Consider the following 26,298-nt stretch of genomic DNA (forward strand, 5'->3'; position numbering starts at 1 on the left):
CCCTGTACCAGCAAGAAGCAAGCTCCTGCATCTAGGACCCCCCCTTAGTGGTGAGGTGCTCCCAGCTCTGTGAGCACCATGCACCCCTGTGACTGGGAGATGCAGCTGCTGTGATCTTCCAGCCCCAGGGGATAAATGAAACCTCTGGGACTGGAAGATTGCAGCTTCTGTGGTTTTCCAGTCCCAAGGGTGTCACGTATCCCAGAGGCTGACAGAGTACAGCAGCTGTGATCTCCCAGCCCTGGGGTTTCATACATTCCTGAGGGCTAGCAGACTACAGTGAATGCCATCCTCCAGCCTCAGGGTGTGTGAAACCAGGATGCACAGTGCCAGGACCCATATTCTGGATTCTGGATCCTGGCAGCTACGGGGTGCTGCTGAGGCCGAGAGTCAGCAACTACTGAGGCTGAGAGTCCCTCGGGTGCAGGACTACCAGCCCTGGCTGGATATGGTGAAAATTAAAGCTGCATGGCAACCAGCTATAAAGTTAGTACATAGTTCTGAGATCTGACTTGGTAGCTGGTTAGAACTTTTTATAGCATGATGAGTACTTTTCATGTGTAGGTGGTCTCAAGGTAATTGTACACTTAACCAATTAATTGCACAATACCTGTAATGTGTAGAGGGGGCCGTAGTGTTATTCCAACAGTAAACTCTGCTCTATTTTAGATGCCAAGTGATGCATCTAATAGTTTACAAAATACTATAATACTATTCTGTTTTATGATTTACTATCTATATTTTATTGTAATGCCATATTATTTAGTCTGGTATATGGCAACTGAGTTGCTGCATGTTTTTTTGCTACAGCATTTATTCTGGCTTTACTTTCAGTTTAATAAGATTAGAGGGCACTTAAAGAAATGGGTGAGTTTCACTACCTGGCGTTATCAGTCACATGTCACACTTGGATTTTTGCTAGGCAGCTCCCTGCAAGATGACACTTTTGTTCATATCTTGTTTGACATCTCAAAATTTAGTTTTTTATGTGTCAAGACAAGAAGGTTTGGTTGTGGAGTCATTGTAATAATTTTATCTGGTTAAATCAACATTTCCCTTCTTTGCAATCTTAGTGGCTTTCCTAGGCTACCATGAATTCTGATTGTAAATGCAATGAATCTTGAGGGAATGATACTATCTTCCTCACATAGGCCTGTTAAACAACATACATCCTTTCTGGGGTATGCACAAGGGGAAAAAGAATAGGATTGTTTACATTTGCATTTGATTTTTTTTTTACTGCAACTTTTCCCATATTGCAATATGCGTACAAACAAGTCCAACTACACCTGTTCCTTGTACTCCAATTAAAACAAAAACAAAAAACACCTCTAATGTGCAACTCTTTTTGGTTGCTGAACAAGGCGCCAAATGTTGTCTTTTTGTCAGCTATTGAAACTAATATAACTTAAATGTATCAGGCTTATGACTGTTTTTCATAGGACTATGCTGTCAACAAGGAGTCCAACTATTTTCCCCTGGGTTTCCAAGCTAAATCCAATATTAAAAATTTAGCTTTCTCTACCCTAACATGCATTGTTGCTTAATCTTAATTTTAACAGACTTGGGGAATTTTGGTGTTAGATTCTTAGAGCATAGCCAGCTGATGCAGTATATTGATATTGCTGACCAGTACTGGCTTTTTACAGTCCCAGATATTACCACTGATAAATAAATAGCTGTATATTTGTACAATTGTTTTGAGTTACCTCAAATCATTGACATGAATCCAAAATATTTATTAGCTAATAGCTATATGATGTAGTAATACTACTCTCCTGCATTCCATTGTGCTAGTAAAAATAACTCTGTTTAAATTGTCCATATAAGCCATATGTTATCTGAATAAATAATGACTTGGATTTCTAACACAAATTTTAATAAATATTTTCCATTAATATTTTAACCCCCACCCCCTCTGATTCTAGAGGGGGGAAAAAAGAGAACTCCTCCAAACTTCCCTTCACTGTTATAATTAGGGGATTAATTCGGGATTCCTGCTTCTAGACTATTGACTTTTGGTAGGTACAATATTTGGATGACAAGATCTAGTGATGCTAACATAGAATTGGTCACATTTCAACCACTTTGGCTTGAAGGCTTGAACCCTCTTCCTTACAAAGAAATGGGCTGGAAATTGTATGGCAAATGAGAAGGTAAAAGAGAAGATTAGTTAGCTTAGCTGAAGAAGGACAAAAGAAGCTAGTGCTTCTTTTTTGTATAGGATCAAGAGAGAGGGGAATGCCTGGCTAGAAGTGCTTCCTGATTTACATTCATAGGTTGGAAATCCACACAAATCATCAGTCCCAACCCTTTTACTGCCTGACTGGATCCAGAGAGGGAATGTTTCATCATGCTCCTATTGACCTGGATGAACAAGGCGGCAATACTAGCAGCATACTAACTTGTTGCCATGATTGCCAGTGCTTTGTGGTCAGTCTGATATAAATAAACTAGCAAATATTAATGTTGCTTTGAGTATCACTGAGTATTTTTATTATAAATTTTAGTCCCCCTGGACTGCTGTTTTCATCTACTCCTTAGTAATTTTATTGTAGAGAAAATGAATGTAACAACGTGACTATGGAAAAGAGGGCATCTGGTGTAGTTAAATTTTCTGCCATCAACTAGCCATCACGTACACACACATATGCATGCACACACATTTTGGCAGGTTGGTTTCACTTCATGCTGAGCATTTTAATGCATCTAAGAAAACGAGTTACGTGATGAGGGGGAAAAAAAAGTCTTATTTTTCTGTAGTTTCCATACAAATCATTCTCACTGAATAACATGACCATATGCAAGAGAAAATACCACTCTCCTTTCCCACTTAATCTTGATTTTTTTTTTTTTTTTTTTAATGAATGTAGTGAAATGGAAGCTAAACTTTTTCTGGTTGTTTGTCATTAGGTTATAGATACAATTCAAGTATTGGAAAGTTTTGTACAATTTGTTTTCAGAATTGGTAACTATTTAAGAATACCACGTTGGGGAAAGCTGCATTTTTCATTAAGTGAGTGTGAGTTTGGGAGCAAAGTTCTTCATTCCTCTCCTGGCTGTCACTGATCTGTTTGTGACATTTTTCTTAATTAAAACATTTTTCATTCTTTCCTTTACCTTCTATAAAATTGGGTTAAAAATACTGGTTTATTCTGAGAGAGAGTCAATTGATCATTTTTCTAAGCTGTTTTTATAAATAGAAGGATTTGCATACAGTGTTATGTTACAGCGGGCTTCATCCGGCAGTCATTTCTCAGGTAAATCTCCTGACTCACTTTCCTGGAAGTTTTGCTTGAATAAAGGCTGAAGAATTATATATTCGTCATAGATTTTCATCATAGTATCAATTTCTTAAAACTGTAATTTCTCAGCATTTTATATTCAGAATAAGTCTGTTCCAGTAAGCTTTCTAACAGTAGTTAGAGAAAGAGGAGGTTTCAGCAGATGCACAGTATTAAAAAAAGGAGGACTTTTGTTCCCCATTAAACCATTTCTTGATGTTTCCCAACAGGTTATCATATAAACACTTGTTAATCCCAGGGCTCTGACAAGCAAGGCCTGCTGAATTAGGCCAACCACTGCTACAAATAGCTAGTGCACATGAAACAGTAATCATTGCTTTCCAGTCTATTATTAGATTAACTTCATAGGGATTGCTTTTTTCTCCTGTGAGTTGATGCATAAATGACATGCTTTACCCTCCAATAAATCTAACAGCAGAGTGGCTATGACATGATGTTCATACCCCTCAGTCCCATGACAGATTATTTTTGATTGCTGCAGAAGTTTACAGCAGCTTGAAACCATTAGAATTTAAAGGCATCATTGAATTTTTACAGCACACCTGACTCAGATGCAACACTGCTGGTACCAAGCTAAGTTTGTAGTATATTGGTTCCATGTTGTGATTATCAGTCACAGTGAGTCTTGTTTAGTGGTATAGATGCCCAGATGTCACTTTGAGGAGGTAAACAGTCATATGACACTGCACCTTTGCGATCTGTCCTTGGAGAACATGTGCATTTTTGAGTAATGATCTTGTCTTTGGAGGCTTCCATCTTGGGACAGAACTCAGTGTAAAACACCTGTGGGAACCACATCATATGGACAAAATATCTCTTGTACAGATGATCAAATGAAAACACATCTATGTCGTTCATTAGCATCTCCAGAGATTTTTAAATGTTGATTGTCACTTTCCCCAGTCAGTTTGTATGTGTACAATTAAAAGTTGTGTTTTAGTAGATGAAATTCAGTTTTATTAACATATAAGTGCTTTTAACAGTGTGTTTTTTTTCCAGATTTAAGAACTTTGTTTTTTCCTGATGAAACCCAGATAAAGTTTGCAAAGCTCAAGACTCTTCAAATCCAAGGTGTTTACTACTATTTATATTTCATGTGAATGACTGATTATATCTGGCTTTAGTTTTAAACTGTTTGCCTGTTGTTTTGTACAGTGTGTAGAACTTGCTGATTTAACTTTAAGAAACTGGCAGTTTTCAGACTGAGAACCAAATGAATAGGAATACACATGCTATTTGTCTGTCTGCCCATCTCTTTCAGTTTCGCTATTTTTGTGGGTCTTTATATACACAAGGTATGTACAGCTGTTCACTACACCTAGTCTACAGTCATGCAGCTTGCATTAAACCACATGACTGTAAACCAGGAGCAGCTTCTATAGGTGTTCACTGGTGTGTTGGAAACCACACGAGGAACCCGGTGTAAGTAAATCTGTGTGGTACTGGGGTGGGGGAGGGGGAAAGATGGAGGGGCAGAATTGGTGGGTGCTAGCAGATCGGGGGTTGTAGGGTTGGGGGTGTTGTCCATCTTGAGGTGGGGGAGTTGGTGAGCTAAAAATAGTTCAGTCAGGGTTGAAGGGGGTAGGAAGAGCACAGGCCCAGGGCTTGGGGTGAGCGACTGGGCTTTCCAAGCCCAGGCTGTGCTCTGAACATATACAGGCATTTGATACATCAGGTTACCCGGTTCCCAATCTAAGTTAGTTCACCTGATGACGTAAACTAACTTAAATTGGGCCCACCAGTTTTTGCCTCTTTTAATCCTTTGAATGCCTGAATAGGTATTAACATATCTGTAGTTAGGTTGATCTAAATGTAATGGCTGGTTGTACCCACATGTATCTTTGGGTGTCTTTTTATCAAAAGAATATTAAATTAATTTGCAAGAATGATAGGGTTTCATTAATTGTGTTCATGCTAACATGTCCAGGTTCCTAAATAGGACAAATTTAGTGAGTTCACTTGTATTCCCAACTTTCATTGACTAAAATTATTTGGACAGTCTCACCGTTCATACTTGAATGTGTACTGCAGTAATGTGTAGCATGATTTCTATTAGAAAGTTAGCCCTAAAGCAAATTTAATTCATTTCAAAAGTGGTTATATTTTTATTAGTATACTTAGTATAATGTGCAAAATGTATACCATTGGGTCATGCATGTGACATCCTCCAGTGAAAACAAAACATTTTTTACAATTATGGTATACCTTTTTCATTCATACACATTACATTTTGACATAAAACCAATCAGAGATATATGTAGTTCTCTATTATAGACATCAAGGAATCAGGCAAGCTGGTAAGTTGTTTATAAGAATGAGCTCTCCAGTTTATGATTATTCCAATCACAGCTATAGTTTTACTGAATATTTATCAATGTCACAATCTGTACACGTGTTAAAATGCTTGGGTTTTTTTGCTTAATAGAGATTTAAAAAAATAGAATTAGCTTTTATACTGAGTTCTAAAGTTCCGTCATTTAACTGAGCAGTTCTGAATTTATAATACGGTTTTTGGAGACACCAAACAGAATGATTTAACATAAGTACTAATATAGTTGGCCCCAAAAGGATGAATTCTATAAATGAATACTATACAAGATGAAAGAAAATTGAGGAAATTGTCAACTTCTTCAGTTCAGTTGGTGAACAAAGTGGTTAACTTAATCGAGAGAATTGTGTCATAGATTATTTAGGTCAAACATAGACAAATGCCTTGACTTAATTGAAATTGAGTTGTATTTGAATTAGAAAATTTCTTTATTTTTATTTTATTAAAAAAAAAATTAAATTGTCAAAGTGTGCTTATACTTCAAAATCTTTAGGCAGATACAGTAAAACGCATGCAGATTTCATTCCAAAAATAACATGCAGTTAAGCATTTATTCCATGAAGTTGTTAATTGTGAGGAAACATTGGTTCTTAAAATTAAAATTCTGAACACATACCTGCCATATCCAGTATGTCTGCATTCCTGTGACAATAGTGTCTACATATCCAAGCTTGCTAGCCTGGATACTTGTAACTGTGTAGCTACCACAGCACAAAGGCCACCATGAACTTCCATCCAGGTATTTATTCTGTTTCAGAGGCAGCTGGACTGTTTGCAGGTACCTGGACTAGCTATCCTAAAAAGAACTGGAGTATATTTATACTACACTCCAGTTATGGCATTTACCTTGGAATAGTGGTTCTATTAGTCCTGGATGCTGCAACACATTTTTCCTCTTTATGGATGCTTCTTTATTTCTTCTCTTACCTGTACTAGTTTTGTGGGGGGGTTTTTCCAATTCTTAAATCAGGGTTGAAAACATTATTAGGGATAGTATCACAAAATCTTGACTAGATAACATAAAACATGTTGTCAATTCATAGAGCTATATCATTTTAGAGTCAAGCCATTTTTATTTTGAGCTGAAAGAATCAAAGCATAAGAGAGAAGCTAAAGGATAATCCAATGTTTATATCCCAGACGTAGCCTGTTAACATGTGGAGTAAATCTTCTCTGTACCTGTAATGTAACATTTTCCTCATGCTACAGTATAATACCTTAAGTAATACCAGAGCAACTTTCTAATCACTTCAAAGAAACCGAAACTACATTTATGCTGAATCCATTTTATTATTTGTAAAACTAGCTAAAAATAGTTAGTTTTAGCTTTTTGTATATTGGCTATATTAACTAATAAGTTTAGTAGACTGTGTATTATCAAATGCAAGGAACATTTCTCATAACTTATGTAGGCTTGTTAGAATTGTTAACTTTCACAGCATTTGCTGGAACAGATCATCCTGGAAATTGTGGACGTGCGGTTTAAATTGAGGTTGAGTTCGGCATTTGGTTGGAGTTTTCTCTGTATTTCTGTCATCTCATAATTCCCTTCATAGAAAAGAAAGAGTAAGCTGCATCTTTGAGAAGGAAAAAAAAGATAATTGAAACCATGTAATGAAAGGGTAATTTAGCAAAACTATTAGTTTTTAGGTTTTCTTTAAAACTATTTTAAGTCTATTATTTTTAAAATTACTTTTATATTAAAATAGCTGTAAAACTGTGCTGGGTGTCAGCACATTGCATCTTCACACACATTTTAATTCTCATTTTCCTAAGCATGAATTGTAAAATCTATATAAATTGGAAACTAAAATTAATTGGATAAACTCCAATTGAATGTTTTTATGTTTTTGTTTGCTTTTTTTAAAAGTATATTGTAAACTTTTCACAACAAACAATGATACTTTACCTCAGTGAGGTGTAGTCAGTGTTATGTAGTACTGCTATAGGGGAATAGAGAACATTAATCAGTTTTAAGATTTACTATGTTTACTTAATATAACTTTTAGCATATGTTGCTAAATTATATTTTTGCCTTGTATGGAACCTCTGAGGGTGATAACATTGTCAGACCTTATGGGGTATAGAAGTTGAGGGGAATTCGCATCACAAGACCATTTTCAGTTCACGCAGTATTTCAGGTTCCTCATCTGTCAAAATATCACATTTCTAAAAAAAATTCTAATACATTTGAGACTACATACATGGTGACTAAATTAGTTGTTCTGACTTTTAGGTGTTAGAAATGCCTAACTTTAAATCAGCTGATTTTGGGAATTTTGGCTTTCTAACAATTTATAATCTTTGGACGCCTATACACGAATAGTGAGACTGCTCTGATATGCTGTAATTACACTGCATCAGAGTAGACTCAATGTAATCTGCTGGAGCGTGGTAATTACTTCACTCCAGCAGACTCCAGTGTATCATATATCAGCATCCCCATACTTAAAAATGGTGGCAGGGCTGCTTTAACTAAACCTCATTCAATGAGCTTTAGTTGAAGTGCCCCCACTGCCATTTTTAAGCATGGGAATGCCAATACACGAGACACTCTGGGCACTTTAATTAGAGCAGCTCTTGGAGCCACTGTAATTGAAGTACCCCCCAAGTATGTATATAAATGCCCTTTGAGTTATTTATAACAAAATGAGAATTTCTTGCGTTGAGAGGGACTGAGAGGTCTCTTCTGATTTTATTCAGCATTTTAAATAGAAATGTACAGTGAGAAAGGGTAAGATGTTGTTGTAGCTCCTTTATTTGAGGTTTTTAAATACAAGGTAGACAAATGTCAGTTAGGGATGGTCACAGTATAGTTGGTTCTGACCAAGTGTAAGGAGTTAAAGTAGATGATCTCTTGAAGTGTTTTCTCTTTCTGCTTCTGTATGATTTTTTAACTTACTACTATAACCATGTAAGGAAATAATTACAGCTGTAACTTAATTAACATCTAAGGTCACAGTTAAGTAAAGCACTTAAGCTCTTTCTCACCTTTAAGCACATTACTTGTCCCATTGACTGTCATTGAAATTATTTGCTTGATTAAAGATCATTGAGTGTTTAAGACTCCTACAGTATACCATAGGAAGAGAGGAGAAGAGATGCAGGCACTGTCAATGCCTTGCACCCCTACAATGACAAGGAATTCATTAGGTGGAATATGCTCATATTATCAAGATGGCTGAGAAGCTTAACTTTTGAAACTTTGAACCCCAAATTCCAGTTTGGGTGTCTAAATGCAGAATTCCTGCCCTTACTTTGGTGCCATTTTTGATAATTAAAAACACAGTGTAATAAGTATTTTAGTGGCATTTGTGGGGACTGATAAAATTGGATTTTTCCTGCCTATGATTGCCTGAAATGTCCTGATCATATAGCATGTATAGACAGAAAATACGCTATGTACATTACTGTCCAAAAGAATATTAGAGTTATCTTTTATGAAACACATCTGGGATTTTGCAAACATCTGAAAACAGCGCTATGTAGTAAATGATCAGCCATAAATAGAACAAATAAGCAACAAAGTAAATGGTCTGTAGCAATTTGTTATGGTAGATGAATTGTTTTCTTTCTCAACATTTTTCTTTTATGACCTAAAGGAATCCCTCTGGCTCAGCATTACACCCAACTGCTTACCTAAGGACTGGAAAATGCAGTATATTTAAAGCAAGTAAATTGGACTATTGCCCTGTTGAAGGATTTTAACCTTTTGAATTTACATGTGAATAGTGGGAGGTTCATTTGACACACATTCCCCTACAGAAAAATTTCTGCTTGTACAAATCCATTCCAGTTTTAATATTTAACTGGAATCGCAATGCCTTTAGATATTAAAGCAGTTAAAGCAAAATCTTATTTTTAGTTTCTTTCCACAACATTGTGAATACTTGTACAAGTGCATCCACATGCATGCACACATAAAATAATAGAATATTAGGGTTGGAAGGGACATCAGGAGTTCATTTAGTCCAACCCCCTGCTCAAAAAAAGCCTAACCCAGCTAGATCAGTCTAGTCACGGCTTTATTGAGGAAAAACTTCCAAGGATGGAGATTCCACAACCTCTCTAGTTAACCTGTTCCAGTGTTTCACCACCCTCCTAGTGAGAGAGTTTTTTTCCTAATATCCAACCTAAGCTTCTCTTGCCTCAACTTGAAACCATTGCTTGAAACCTCTCTCTCTCTCTCTCCCCCCTACTCTTCTATCAATGCAGTATTGACAGAGCTTTTCTATTTGCTATCAGTTATAAATGCTGGGATTACCTGGGCGATTGTTTTCTCAGAAAGCCATAATGTAATCTCAGACCTAATACTCTGACAACCATGCACTAATTAAAACTGCAATTATATTTTTGCTCAAACAAAACGACTTAATAAACATTATCACAAACTGTTTACCCTTCCCAAAAACAATTTATGCTCACTAATACAATTTCCCATTAAAACTGCTGCCAGGTAAATTAAAAACTCTTGAAATAGTAAGTAAGTGGGAAATTAATTCAACAGTTTAATCTAGAGCTAATAACAGTTGCAAGCTCAGAAAAAGATTGCTACAGCGGGGAGTTAATTAACAGCTTATTCCCATTTGATAAAAGTAATCCACTCTAATTCCAGTGTAATTTACCTCAATGTAATATAAAACCACAAGCTGCTTCTGGTGCTGGTAATTATTAGCCTTGTCCTGTGGCCACATTAACAATAAAAGTCAGCAGTATCTTAATAATAAGAGGCAGTTCTGCTAAATGCCCACAATTAAAGATGTAATATGAAATCTTCAAACTGCGACAAATATGCATGTTGCTATACAGTCATGAGTTGCAGTTTAGATGGAGAGAAGCACATTTAGTTGCAGCATCTAAATCTACTAAACAGGTGTGCATTTTTGTGAAGTAAGCTTATTGTATTATTGTAATAGAATTCAAACTTTTTTTGTAAATGCTTGGGTGAGATGGAACAGCCATTACAAAGAGAAGATGTCTTTGATATTGTGAGAGCAACTTCTGAAATTAGTAAGCTAGCGGCAGGGAAGTAACTTTGCTGTATTAACATACAAATAAAATACAAAGCTTGGGATTCTCTGAAAAATCACATGTGTAGTAACAAGAGTTTTAAGTTCATTGACTGCAATTATCAGTAGGATGTGTCATGTACTAGGCTGCATAAGGAATATCCAAATGACTTGGTGTTGGTTTTACATTTTTGTTTTCTTGATGCTAAAACAAAGAAACAAATATAAATATATTTACATTCCCTTAATACTGGATAGTGTGTAGTCCCAGAAGAGATGCATTCAGATTTGCCTTTGCACAATCATGCCAGCATGTTAGCAGGTAACTAATTCCCTTTTTGTTAACCCTAAGTTCTTTTACCTTTTTTTTTTTCTCAATGCCTGTCGATTCTACTGCTTAGCTTCTTTGCATTATGTGTTCTTAGCCCTTTTTCTACAAGCACTGAACTTCTAGGGAATTGTCATATTAAAGGCAAGTAGCTCAACTATGATAGATATCATCAAAGTGTATAAAATTAATTTAAAAGGGCATTTTGCTTATTGTGTCATATCACTACTGGCTGTGAAAGTAAGTAGTGTATGGTATTGTTCTACCCTATTACATGTTAACAAAGGTTAAGTGGTTTTTATTTCCCACAATCACCTATAACATTTGTTTATAACAGGAATGCACTTGAGTAGGTTCCTCCTGGGCCTTTAATGGATTTCTCAGAAATAAAAAGTCTGTGGGGAGGTGCTTTGTCACAGCAGAGACAAACACACTCAAGTAAGGCCATAATGATACCTATTTATTAATGTAGAGAGAAAATGGATGAGCTTTTAAGACACAGAATAGGAGAATATAAAAATAAAGCACAAGTCTCCAGTACAGTCTGCAGATATGACACCTATTAAAGCTGGTAACAAAGATGATTGCAACCATGATAATGATGATTCCATTGCTACCTCCTCACTGTTAATAGGAATATTCCTTATTTTTCTTCTCTTTTTTCACGTGTTTGTAGGTATTTTTGGGAAAAGGTGATTTATTGTAGAGGTAGGTAAGTATTTAAGGTTGAATTATGAACTGGGATCCTGGTTTTCTCTGGTTTAAAATAATCCCCAATTTTTGGATTTAAAAAAGTAACCCAAAATTAGGGGTGCACTGATAGAGATTTTTGGGGTAGATAGCAATAGCTGATATTTAAGGAGGCATATTGGCCGATACCAATCTGATGTTCAATACGCTTGCTTCCAGCTGGTAAGTGTTGTGGCGGAAGGGGAGGGGGAAAGGGAAGGGGTGTGGGAAGGAAGATCAATGCCCCTGCAGTGAGGGAGGGGGCAGGGGCAGGCGCTGAAGCTCCTGGGAGGTGGCTCCTGCCGCTTCTTGCAACTCAGGAGGGCACGGGGAGGGGGCATGGGACGGGGTGGGCTGCAGTGGGGGCTGTGCAGGGCTCTTCTTGGCGGGGACTGGGCTCGGAGCAGGTGCTGGCGGTGCTGGGAGGATGCTGCATCCACCCCAAATTTCTCTGCTGCTCCACTCCCAGCACTGCTGCCACCAGACACCTGGCACAGCCGTACCTTTCCCACCATGTGGGTGGAGGCAGGGCATTAAGCTGGAGCTGTGCTGGGAGCAGAGAGGCAGTGAAATTTGCGGTGGATGCAGCATTCTCCCAGAGCCACTGGCACCTGCTCCTAGCCCAGCCCCACTGAGAGGAGCCTCACACAGCCCTGGCTGCAGCCCGCCATGCCCCACACAGAACCGGGGGGGCACATGATCCCCCATGCCCTTCTGGGGTGCAAGCAGTGGTGAACTACCTCCCCCCCACAAGCCGTGGCGCTGCTCCACCTTGCCTTGCCTGGACAGTGTGTGCCTCTGTCCCCTCCCTCACCAACAGGGGGTGTTGATCCACCCCACTATGTCTCTTCCTTCCCCCTCCCTTTCCACCACACTGTACTGACCAGCTGGAGGCAGCTCTCCACTTTGCCAGCTGTGCTCCTCGCTGCCTGAGTGCTGCACTGTGGCTGCATGCAACATTGGCTTTTATCAGCCAAATTATCAGCCCCATCAGGCTGATATCTGATATAGCCAGTTTTCTTTATATTGATACTGATCCGATATTGGACCAACGTATCAGTGCACCTCTGCCCAAAATCCACATTTTTCCATGATTAAAATGAAGCACCACTAGTATATAGAGTAATATATAGTGGTGTTTCATTTTAATCATGGAAAAATGTAGATTTTGGGTTACTCTTTTAATTCCAAAAATTAGAGATTTTTTTAAAGTAGAGAAAACAGGATCCTTGATTTTGAAGTGTGCAAGGCAGAGATATATTAGGAGTTCTGTGAGCACTGGCTGACATGTTTGGGGTCCTAATCCCACTCTTCACTGACCTGCCACATGTTTTCATACTATTCTCTGATGAAAAGTTTACCTAATTTATTTTGGTGTTTATTTCTGGTCTGGTCCAGTAATCTGAAGAAAGAGACATAAGGATGTGAATTTGGATTATAGAAACAGGAATGCAGGTGGAAGGAGTCTGGATTAGTGGATCTGTTTCCTTGTAACTACAAGCAACTTCTCATATGATTTTATAGTTTTGGAGTGGCTTACACTTTGAATTCCTTGATTCAGACTCTACTGATCCTGTAAAGATGATGCAAAGATTAAAGATGAGGCCAATTAATGCCAGCAGGATCTATACCCAGTCACTGCTGACAAAGGTCTGCATAATGGAGTACAAGTAAAGCTGCACATTTAAGGCTTCCAGAAAGCTCAACCATTTTATAAAAAGCATCTTCTCTTTTTTCCCAAACCACACCATTCATGATACACCCCTTTCAATTCTTATGTGTTACGTCCTTTCTCATAAATACACTTTGAAAAGCTTACTTAATTTATTGTTTTCCAGATTCAGACAAGATGTCAAAGATCATTCATTGAAATTCTCATTTAGTGCAGTTGGTAGGACGATAATGATTTTCCGGGCTTGGATGTTTCTTTTACTCCAAAGAAGAAAGGACAGACTTTAATTCCAAAACTCCTTGCCATCTTAATGAACATTTTTTGTTTAAGGCGCCTATTTAAGTCTTTTTGAATGGAATGAGGCAAGATAAAGGCAATTAACTAGTGCATAGTTTTGGAGCAGGATTTCAGTAGGTATGAGTGCATGAAATTATCATGTTGTTTATATATTTTTTGGAAAGCTTCTCACCATTGCTGTTAATATAGATCTTTTTCTCCACTGCAAAACATATCTCCTTTCACCTCTTTTTTTGAGAGTCATGGTAATCACCTGTGTAGTATTGTTAGGTTTATACTTGATTAGCAGGGATCCCGCTTTTCTCTAAAAAGTCTGCAATTTTCAGATTTAAAAAAGTAACACCTAATCCCCAAGTCTACACTTTTATGAGTTTAAATTGAAATGCCACTAATATGAGTGGGTGCATGGGTGGGTGTGTTTCAATGGAGAGTCAAGTTAGCACAACTCATGAATTGTAAATGTCACTCTGCTAACCCATTTACTTTCTGGTGCTACTCAAATTCCTTTCAATAACTTCAGGACTTGTTTCACGGTTCATTTATGTTCACTGGCACTATACTAACTTCTGGAGTGACTATTTACAGCGAAGACCAACTACTGCAGTGAAGATCAAGATCTAAATGAAAGAGTCTAGCAATTTGTTTTAATCACTTTCATATGCAGTTTGGGGTGACAGATTATAATAACCCAAACAATTAGTTTGATTTAAAAGTAAATCATCTAAACCAGTAATATTCAACCAGGGTGCCTTGAGGTCCTTCCACGGGTGCTGCAGGATGCCATACAGGCTGGGTACAGACATTTGGGGAGGTTAAGGGAAGGTTAGATCATGTGAAAAATGGCCACTTCATCTAATTTAGTATGCCCAGCTGTGGATGTTACACTAGTTAGATGGATCTAAGTGTGAATTGTACAGAAGTTCAGGATAGTTAGATTGGTTTAAAAATGGCCAACCCGATCTAAGTTAACTTTGCCTCCAAGATACACCTAACTTAGATTGGGTTCACCATTTTTAGACTGGTCTAAACTGTCCTGAGCTTCTATACAATTCCAAGCATAGAGCCTGGGGCTGCACTTTTCCTACCCGCCTCACCTGGCACCAGGCTGTTTTTACCCTCCTTACTCCTCCTGCCCACCCCAGATGAATGACGTCCCCCTGTGTGGACCGGCCAGCTCCACCCCCTTCTCTGCTGAACCCAAATCCCTGATCTTGCAATCTTCTCCTGGTGCCACTTTTATCAGCATTTGCCAGAAGCCAAGCAAGTAAGTTGGAGTGGGATGAGGGACCGGCAGGATGGGGTGGGAGTTGGTTTGCTGAGGTGTTGTTCATCTGGGAGTGGGGAGGGGGTTCAGACCTATTGTGGTCTTTCTGAGTTCTTTGCAACAGAATAAATGCTGTAGCATTTTCTCTAGTCAAAATAACAAGTGAAAAGTAAGAGCTAACTTTTTTCTTAGGGGTGTCTGGGTTGGTTGAGAACCACTGATAAGTTCTATTGTTTAATTGCTAGAAATTTTTTAAGTGACACCTTGGTACATGCACTATTTTGCAAAAATCTGCAACAGTTTATATTAGTTTTTGCAGTGCTGTGTTTCTAATTAATACCTAGTTCCATAAAAATGAGGCACATGAATGTAGATATTATATATGGAAACATTTAAATAAACACATAGTGATCTAAATACAAATAAGATCAAATTTTAGTAGATAATCTTTTAAGCCCTTTTCTTTGCCTGGAGATAAGAGACTTGATGTGCATTTGTTTGTCTTTGGTGAGGTGGGGGATTAGAAAGACTATCTCCATGACATGTTCCTTCTTTACTTTCAACACTGTGGAAGGTCTTGTGAGGACTTGGGATCAGTGGGGTGAGGAAGCCAGCCATCTACTGTAGAATCTATCAAAGTCATGGTGAAAATTTGCATAAATTATCTGCACTCTGTATCCAATTAAAAGGATTTTTGGAGACCATAGGGTGGTTCCAGGAAAAAGATTTCCAGGACATGATGATAACTAAAATTTGTAGTGTCAGAGATTGTCACAAATGTGCATCCGGGCCAAAGAATATTTGGTATGTTCAGCCCACATGATGTCAGGAAAAGTCAAAACTCTGTTAGTTGCCTTTAAATTCTTCCCTATTTTGTATTGGATAACTTGATGTTAGCATGTTATTTGTGAAATTCTCTGTACTCTTTCTACCTAATTGGTATAGTCTTTTTTTTTCCTCCACAAATGAGAGTTTTGCATTACATTGGATGGGAGCATCATCAAACTAAATGCAAGGAATGCTGAGGTTACATGATCTGCTTCTGAAGGAAAAATGCTTTTCTAAATGTTGCCAGTGTAGTTGTCAGTTTTAATTTTTTTAAAAAGAGTAAAGACCCAAAGATATAGCTGCTCGCTTGCTCTCTTGCTCTCTCTCGCTCTTTCTCAGAAACACACACACACATAATGTCAGTGCTCTCTTAATTATAATTGTGGTATGTTTTAAGACATACTTACATGAATTCTTGTAGTCTAAGTTCTACTAAGTACTTTACATGCTTGTGCATTGTGCTGAGAATATAAGCAGCTTCTTTTCCCCTTATGATTAGGCACTTTAAGGCTTGGGGAAAGTTTTACTTCTTGTTCTGAAGGTTTAGGGAAGGCTCCATAGCTACTTCCCTGAAAGTATGTGGTGTTTAGGGAAGGGAATGAAAAGGTAGAGAGAGGGTGGGCGTTATGGGGAAATTAAGAGTAGGCAGCAACCCCACAAAGGAGCATGGCAGTGTACCCCTGTAACGTGTAGCTCCATTGTTTCTACTATCATACCCCTGTCTCTCAGTAGTACTCTGTGCCTGGGTGGCTCTGTACTGTACTCTGTGCCTGGCTGTACATAAATGGCACAGTCAACCTTGTAATATAGGTACTAAATATCATAAATGTAAAGCAAATTTGAAATTCATGTTTTTGTACATGGAGATTCTATAGGTTCCAATACACAAGAAAAACAAGAAACAGGAACTATATGTGAATGATGACTACAAAAACACCCATGAAAGTAATAGTCAACATAGCGTTTGCTTAGTTTCAAGGTGCTCAGAAATAAACATAAGAACACAATTCAATTTCCATATAATGCATGGCTAAACTTGTTAATCCTCATTTAAATATGAAAAAAGTGCAGCCACTAGAAACTCTACAAGGCTTATAACCAAATTTTCTTGCTGCATTAAACTAGTAAAGGATTATATACATTTCCAAAAAATATAGACACAAGCAGACACATTTCCAAAGGCCATAGGGAACTAAAAACTAAAGGCTGTAAGACCATTTTTTTAAACTGAAATTTTTAAATTTTACCAAAATGTTTTAAAATCATTCAAACGTCTTTTAGAAAGATGGTGAGTTTTGATGCTGAGTCTTCAAGTGACGGAGAATTTCCCCATCCTTTGGTAATCTGTTCCAATCATCATTCCCCATGCATTGAGCATTTGCCACATTTGTCCCAGTCTGAAGTAGTGTAATTTTGACATTCAGCCACTTTTCTTTGGTTCCACTCTAATTCAACAAATCAAAATTATTTAGTTTTATCTTCGTAATAAAGGTTCTGTTGTGGTTGCCTATACCTGTTGCACCCTTAACTTCATTCTGATTTGGAGCATCTGGTAGCAAAATGCATGTGTAAGAAGCCCTGTGCACTGGATCTGGCACCTAATCCCAGTACTCAGGGCCATTTGGAAACAACACCAGGCCCCAAGGCTGAATCCTGGCGTGAAGTGCAAGTCCCCCAGGATCCAATCCTGGTTAAAGAGTCTTCTGGTGGGAGGGGGTAGTTCTGGCTCTCTGGGATCCAATCCCAGTATGGGGGGGGGAGAAGGGGAGTAGTTTTTAACTAGTAAATTGCATCTTGAATGTAACGTCTGTCTGGGGCCTTAAGAAATATTGGAATATGAATTAAAAAGCCATATTATAATTTGAAGTTAGTAGTCCTGAGTCAAGACAATATAGTGACAGGTGATTAACTGGGTAACCTCATAATCAGACAAAAATAAATTTAAAGAAAGAATACATTGAACTTTTGAAAATGCAGAAAGCATTTTCCATGAAGTCAACCGCTTTGGGTTGGTTTGGCTGAATTAATTAATAGCCATGCTAATAATATGGCTGAAAAAATATAAACATAGTAGTGCCTGTTTATGTAGCTTCTGAAAAGCTGAAGCTGAATTTTTTAAATAGAACCATGCAGACTTAACATACTTAGTTTTCAAAGAACTTTGGGAATTAAGTGAGTGGGCACTGGATACTAGCTTTTTACAAATTAGATGGCATTATTATACATTTAGGATAATAAACATGTTAATGTCTGATGTTCCTGAATTCTTATAGAAGAACAACTTGGTAGCATGTATTCAATAGCTGGCAATTTTAGCCAGGCACCTTTTGCACAAAAACACTTTTGTTGTAGAGAGTTGCTTTTCTGGCTAAGTAAAAATAAGTGTTTAAAATGCGCCAAGGAATAGCACACCAAAGGTCATCTTTTAGAGTAGCTGTCCACTGTAGCATTCCCATTTAATTTGGTAAAGAACTGCTACAGATTTACTAAAGTGCTGACTGAACTACAGATATGAACTTTGAGTCTTTGTAGAATTTCTGGAATTCTCATTATGACAATTGACATAGTTATTAGTTTTAGAGCTTCCAGATAGTTCTTTCAACGGCTGATAACATAAGGTACTTTGATTAAAAAGAAGGAAGCCCCCCCTCTGTTTATATGTAGGAGAATAGTCATAGGAAAGGAAGAAGGAAATCTTAGTATAATTAAAATACCCAGTAATGCTCCATTACAATTTAGTTTTAACTCTCTTGAAGTCTCTTTAACTTGTTACTAATATTGTTTGCAAACTCTTAAAAGTAGATAGCCAAAATATTTATTTTAATGCATATCTTTATTAAACTAGACAACATTATTACTGCCACACATTAAAGACCTGTAATGTGACTTTAATATTGTTATTAGATGTTAATGTCTTAGGATAGTGCTCTGAAGATGAAATAGTTCTCATTTACTTTTCACTGTAATGAATACTAATGTGTCAGGGGACAGCAGACATCTTTGCCTTCTGTTCAGTTTGGCCAAATAGGAAAGACAAGAACGGAAGACAACAATTAGTCATCTGTGAGTGAATGCAATTGGAAGTTATGAGTAAAGCCAATTGAAATCCAGGCATACAGATCTCCTTCTCATTTTTCTGCTTTCACTAAATAAAATAAGAACAGACAGTAAGTTGTCCAGTTTCCAAGATTTCTGGTGGGAGTTATTCATAATAGATTTGTTATTTCTACTGTGGTTTATATTGCCATTTCATCTCATTATGGGTGATGTTATGCTCATAGCATTATGAGTTCTTTCAGGAAGGGAAAAATAGCTCATTTCCTTGAGACAGTTTGTTTTTTTGCAGTTACAAGTACAAACTAGGCACAGAAGAAACATTTAATGCTCTGAACTAAATTAAACCATTGCTACCTTCAATAAAGCTGAGTGCCTCTTTTGGACAGAACAGACAGAACAAAATGTACTTTTGTTGATTTGTGCTTATGAAAGTACAAGTTTGTTTACCTGCACTTGTTAACAATTGCTAAGAAACACTTCTTTCTGGGTTTACAGGGCTGTTTTCAGCTAATCAATAGCATAATGCTTTACATAGTTTTCAGTTTAAAACTAGGTACATTTTCAGTTGCACTTCATTGTCTATTTTTTAGTATACAGTGTTCTAAATGAAAGTTGTATGAATTACAGGTCGGTCAGGTTCCTCTCCCAAACCCATCTATAAACATTTTGATCTAAACTCTGTAGCCTGGCTTCTCCCTCTCTTAGTCTCATTTTCATTTCTATTTTAACTCTGTTGCTGGTGGTTGATGGTGTCATTTGCTATGCACATGCAAGAGATTGCTTCTTTCAAACAACATTCAGAATATATATAGAAATATTTCTTCTTTTTCTCTGAGATGAAGTCAGTTTTGTTTTGGAACATAGTAGCTGATAAATACAGTGCAGTGCAAAGTATAGTCAATCAACACAATGAAACAGGAAGAGAAAAATACAATATACATTTGAAACTGCCATGAGAATTTCAGGTAGGCACTTCGTAATCATTCAGGTTGGAGTTTAGAGATGATACCGGGGGTTGTACCATATGGTATTGAAGCAGTCTTAGCTATCAGGACCTTGATTTCTCACTTCATATGCAAATATTTAGTTTTGATTTGCTGTATGTCAGAGGGAATATAACTATATTTAGAAAAAGAAAAGACCTATGAAAAATTATAATATCACATTAAAGCACTTTTATAATTTCACCAATTTTGTATGCTCAATATTTTGTCGTGCTTTAGAACAGTGGACTCGAAGCTTTTGACCCCACAGGCCAAATTAATAGTATGGGGCTGATCCATGGACCAGATAAAGCTCCACCTACCAGGATTGGGCCCTGGATTGGCCCCCTTCCTGACCTGCGTACCACAATTGGGTTTCAGGGACCTGGTACTGCACCCTCCTCAGTCATGCACTGCACAATTGGGCTGGGCACTGTTGCTTGCCAGTCTCCTACACTGGGATTTGACTCTGGGGCCCAGTGCCAGCTCTGCAGGGTGGGATTAGGTGCCCGATCCAGCACACAAGGCCTAGAGCTCCCTGTGGGTCTGGAAATTTGGCAGCAGGGTGCCCAGTGGGCTACATGAAGACGACCCCAGGCCGAGTGAGGAGTATTTTTGTTTTAGAATGTTCACTTTTACTTTCATGTTTAGAAGAAATTGCGTTTCCCACAGTCCCTTGAATTCCTCTCTGCTTCAGGGTTTCTCTTGATTTCCCCCCTCCCAGTCTTAAAACCTTATGTCATAATATATTTTTGGCTTCTATGCGTGGTGGCTCATTGAGAGAGACATTTTGTAGGGCAAGATATCTAAGACTTATTTTTTCACCATGGCCTTGCCACAGTAATAATAATAATTGAGAATACCTGTCTAAGGAAAAATGGCTATAAGCAAAGATCAATATTTATTAGCCAATGTGTAGTGGACACACAATTTTATAAGGTGTTCAGGTACCATGGCTAAAACAGTGGATTATACTGGAGAAAAGTCGTTACTGGTTATTAAATTCTACTATCTGCAAAATGGCAAGTATTAAGTTAACTGGTTCATAAAAATTCTGAAGGTAAAACAACTGAAAATGGAGTAGAGGTGTGGATATTTCCATGTCAGCAGAGAGTGGTTTTTTAAACAGTAACTTGATGATGATTGTGTTCTCTTATATCATCTCCGCTGACCTTATTCACCTCAGTTCAAGGGAAGCTAGATTTAACTGAATAAATATCATATTTTATGCACACAACTGCTCTTTGGTTGCTTACTGCTACTTACCAGTATTTTCAAGAAAGATCTTTTTCTTTCTTTTTTTTTTTTTCCTTTTAAAACAAGGTGCATGACTTATTTGGGAGGTGTCTTGTATGTTCAAAATATGGTATTTACCTGGAAAATTATATATGTTTTTTGTGGTTGTATTGGTACCAAGAAAGTAATATGAGTAAAGTATATTCCTTTTAAATAAATAAAAGTAAACCATTACAAGCCATTTACATTTTATTTTAAGATTGGAATCCAAAAATTGAATGTTTTCGCACCATAAATAGCCCAAAACTGGTCCTGGACCTCATGTTCTGGCTAGGGAAATATCCCCCAGTGAGGTCTGCATAACTCTTTTCCGTATATTTTAGTATCTGCAAGCTCCAAACTTTTAAATGCACTAGGTTAAATTCACACCGAGACAGAAAAAATGTGCAAGAGTCATGCACCCTTTTGTCCTATGAGAAAGTATGTTTGTTATAAGCATTGATAACACCGAGATTTTTCATTGGATATTCTACTGATAGAATAAGCAACCTCTTGTATTTTTATTTTTTTTCATGATACTTTAAGGGCATTTATAGATGTGCCATCAGAGCAGCTGTCTAATTAAAGCACACAGTGTGTCATGTGTATCAGTGTCCCAGTGCTGAAAAATGGCGATGCGTGTGCTTTAACAAAAGCTCATTGAACCAGCTTTAGTTAGTGTCCCCACCACCATTTTTCAGCATGGGGACGCAGAGTCTACTGAAGCATGGTAATTACCATGTTCCAGCAGACTCAGTTATTCAGTTCTGCTCTGATGTGTTGTAATTATAATGCGTTGGAGCAGCCCCTCTACACGTATATAGAAACCCCATGATTGTGAGGAAAAAGGCTTTTTGAAGTCATATTTAGTGTTTCTAAAACATGGCTTTTATCTTTAGTTTCTGTTCCTTGGAATTTTCAAATTTGTGGAATTCTTTAACAATAAATAACCCAAATACACCAGCACATTTTTACTAGGCTTCACATACTTGGAAGACAATATTTTAAAACAATGTTTTACTTCTGAAGCTAAAGAATTCTCATATTTAATTTGAATTACCCATGAGAGGTAATTCATCATCTTGTCTAGCACTTGTTATTCTTCTTAAAGGAGTAATGCGTTTAGCACATCTCCATATCTACCATCTTCTTTAAAGGGCCCGTCTATAGGTCACACCACATTACTCTTGCCATAATAATACTGCTGTTTCACTGTACCTCAGATCCTATAGAAGAGACTTTTTTAGAGCAGTTGTATTTGATTTTGTTCTACCTCTTTGTTATTGCTTCTCCTTGTAAAATTTCCATATTCAAAAAAGAAAACAAGAAAACCTCAATGTGATCATGTTGGTCTCTGGTTATTGCAGTTTATTAAAAAAACGGTACCATTATTGATGTTTTCTTGCCAGATGATGTAGTCCCTTGATGCCCCTTATAAAATATAATATATAAGCATATGTATCAATAATTTAGCATTCATGACATAAATCAGCCACGTGGTCTATTCCAGCAGATGGGGCTGGTCCTTTTATTTTCATAATAAAGACCTAATTCATAAAACATTATTTTACTTAATTCTACATAATTTTTGTGTACTTTATTTTTTAAAAAAATGCAGAGCTCACTTTTTGTTGCATAATTACATTTCCATCTTTTAACAAACAACTTTTCTTGTATGGACACAGATTTCAAGCATTTGGAAACCAAAGGGTTTTTTTAGTTTACAGGAAACTTGTAGAACTTTGGTATATACTATGGAACTCTGAAAAAGTGAGATCTTAGTTTTGCTTTTTTAAATTGAATTATTTGTAATGACATAGAAATCCAATGGCTCAATACTCTACTGGTATAAGTAGCCTCTACCCCTTTACTTAAACAGAGTATCTAACTCCAGTCTCCATGTAAACAGGTTACTGTGGCAAAAAAATCTGAAAATTAAAAAAAAATGTCCCTGTACAAAGTAGTGTTCTACTCTATTTATAGAATCATATACATAGAGTTTTTTCATAGCTATAAAGACATTCAGGGCATTTTTAACATGCTTTGATGCTCTATAGAGCTGCCTGGAGAATGACAATTCTATTTTGTCACAGCTTTCAAAACTAACATTTGTTCCAAATAGGAATTAAGCCAGCATTTATGTGAAAACAGAATTGTGTGAAAATGTGTTTTTGTAGATCAAAACCCGATCACCTCAGGTTAAAGAAGCATAAATTTAGAGCGAGCATATATCTAGAATGAATTTATCTCTTATTCTTCTCCAGGAAAAATTCATCACAGCAAATATGCTTCTATAAATTTCTGTTTTGGAAATTTCCTGGTGTTGAAAATGTTCTGATCAGCCCTGTTTTGCTATACCATTTAAAAGCTCATAGTGCCTTAAACTATGCTTAGGATGTCATCAAACTGGGAGTTACATGTGATGTGAATTAGAGGCAGATGGAGTAGCAGAAATGGGTGAGAAAATTGTCCTGGGTAATTATGTCTAAAGGATTATATAAAATAAACAAATAACCTTGATCCCTCTTTCATCTGTGACTAATAATCTTAGCCTGTGGATTTTTATATTTCCCTTTTTAATTCAATTTTAAAAGTTTTTTTGTAAATATAGAAAAATTCCTAGTAAACATAAATGTCTGTTTCTTGTTAAAAGTTAAAATAATTTAGTTGCTCTGCAATTTGAAAATGTTTGTTACATAGAAAAAAAAATCATTTTTAGTAAAATTCTGGGCAAGCAATTGAGAACTCTGCGTTTGTAGGGAACCGCTTCCTGGCTCTCTTTATCAGATAGAGTTGGGGTGTAGGGATTGTAGGAATTGTCATTCTGGATCAGAATCAAGGTCCCCACAGTCCTGTCCCTGGATCTGGCTAGAACCAGATACTTCAGAGTAAGTTGTAAAGAACCATGTAAGAGGGCAAATATGGAATAATCTGCCACCAAAATAGGACTAATTCTGGTCTTTTATAAGTAGAGATTGGTTTAAGATTCCTTCCAAAATATTTATTGTCATTAATTGTGATAAATCAGGTGTTCTTGCTATCCACATATCCCACATTGAATGCTTTTTTTAATCTTAAAAGTTTGACTTGACTTTCTTTTGGCAACAAAATCTGGACTTGAATTCATATGTTAAACTAGCCATTTTTGGTAACTATTGTAGGTCAGGTATCATCTTTCATTATTGCTGCTGGACAAGGTAGATGTGAATTTCAGAGACTACTGAGAATGAGCGTATTTGCTATAGAATTGCAGATTTCAGCTGTTGTGGTCCTGTAGTCTGACTGACTTAAGCAAATTAAAGTAAAAAGGATCCACCCAGTTTAGAGTTGAGCTTGAAGTTATCTACAAGCTCTTTCCCAATAACTATCTAATTTGTAACCCCTGGTTGCAGTCCATCCTTAACCCCAGAAGCTATGCTAAATTTTCACATATGAAGTCAACCCCACAACTGCTCCTCCTCCTCAACTGTACATGTGGACTATATCAACATGCTTGCAGAGCTTGAGAACAAGACATATGCCACAGAATTCCCACATTTCCCTAGCCTTTTTCTGTGGTCCTTGAGCATCCCTTTCTTCTCTTCCTGGAAGTAGAGACAAGCTTGGAAGGAAGGATAGGTAAGATGTAGACCAATTCCAAAGAGGGTTGCTTTACATGGTGCAAGGAACTGTGGGATTCATCCTGGGCTGTGCTTAAGAAATTAGAAACATAGCTTTGGATAGCTTTGGTCTAGGCTACAAGTTAAAACGTAGACAGGGCAACAGTAGATTCTGCAGCTCAAGCTGGTTGTGGATAACATCAATGTTGACTTAATAATATCTATATATTTATGTTCTACATTATTAAGTACTATGGTAGCATAATAAGAGATGAAGAATGAATCATGCACTAGAAGGCTACATCAGTGTCTACTAAGTCCTTGCTTATTCTGCATGAATAAAAACTATGGTCATTTTTACATATGCTCCAGGGAGGGGGTTTAATTAGGGTGGCTCCGAGAGTTGCTCTAATTAAAGCACCACAGCCTCTCAAGTATCAGCATCACCCTGCTTCAAAATGGCGGCAGAGGCACTTTAACTAAACCTTGTTGAACAAGCTGTAGTTAAAGCACCCCCACTGCCATTTTGAAGCATAGGGACGCTGATACAAGATGCAGAGTCTGGCTGGAGTGCACTAATTAGCACACTCCAACAGACTCACTTAATCAAGTCTGCTCTGACACACTATAATTACAGTGTGCTGGAGCTGCATCCTGGCACATCTTCGGGCATCCTATTATTATAGGTAAAATGAGCTTTAACTGGAAGTGATAAACTGTAATGTTCAGAAAGTTATGTTTCTTTAACATAGGAAGTTACTTAACTGGATTATTGCTAAAATATGAACAATTTAAGCATTCTGTCAACTAGCTGCTGACTCCTTCCAACCTTCCGTCCCCAAAGGTTCCCATTAGGAAGGTTCTCATGCCATACTAAATCGTCAGTCTGCCCTTGTATCAAAACACCACTTCACTTTTGCCACTTCTCCCTGGAAAAAGTGTTTTGGCAGCACAGGGTGGAGCTCTTTGAACTTGCAGATGATGATCCCCCAAGATATCCCCCCTGCTGCTTCTGCAAGCTGTCTTGCCAGCAACAGCCTTCAAGTCATGGAAGGGAATAGCCAGTTATGATGGCTCCCTGGGAAAGGCTGTCATTCCAGAGAATGTAAGTGACACATAGTCAGCTACCATTGGCCTGCTCCACCAAGATAATAGGAACAATTTGCAGTCCTGTACTTCATAGCTCTGACAGACCTCACAGTAAAAACAATTTTTGATCATGTCCTGAACTCAGCTTGCTCTTCCTAGTGGCCTCTTCCCCACAATCTGTCCACTGAAGAACAGTGCCCTGTCCCCTCAGTGCTTTGAGTCCACTGTTGCCATGATATTGAGCTGTGAAGGGACTTGGAATCCAGAAGGATGACAGCCACCCAAAATGGCTGCATGCAGTATTTCTGCACTGACAAAGGGGCTATCCTACCAGCACTTGAATAATGACAGCCTTTCCTGGAGCCAGACCTACCCACACCTGCTCCCCACAGGAGAGCATGCAGGATTGCCAGTGGCCATACCAACAGTGCTTTCAGAAGGTGGAGAGGCAGTGTGGCATGGGGATGCAGTCTGTTCTATACCTCCCCTGTGTCAGGGCCTTATCTCCTCTGCCACCTCTGTGATCACGCTCAG

At 37.6% G+C, this 26,298-nt stretch overlaps 1 protein-coding gene across 6 annotated transcripts in view; it reads left to right on the forward strand.

The window, feature by feature from the left end:
* Positions 1–26,298, forward strand: part of DACH2 (dachshund family transcription factor 2) — a 547,922-nt gene that overhangs the window by 317,386 nt on the left and 204,238 nt on the right. For 4 of the 6 annotated variants that reach the window (XM_090060531.1, XM_090060533.1, XM_090060535.1 and 1 more), the window contains exon 3: positions 4,305–4,376. The exons of the other annotated variants lie outside the window; for them this stretch is intronic. In XM_090060531.1, the coding sequence (XP_089916657.1) occupies positions 4,305–4,376 (72 nt within the window). The remainder of the gene's footprint in view (positions 1–4,304; positions 4,377–26,298) is intronic. 6 annotated transcript variants of the gene reach the window in all.

The sequence above is a fragment of the Crocodylus siamensis genome, chromosome 8, assembly GCF_052110815.1.
Source record: "Crocodylus siamensis isolate JL-2025a chromosome 8, ASM5211081v1, whole genome shotgun sequence".
NCBI classification, from domain to species: Eukaryota; Metazoa; Chordata; order Crocodylia; family Crocodylidae; genus Crocodylus; species Crocodylus siamensis.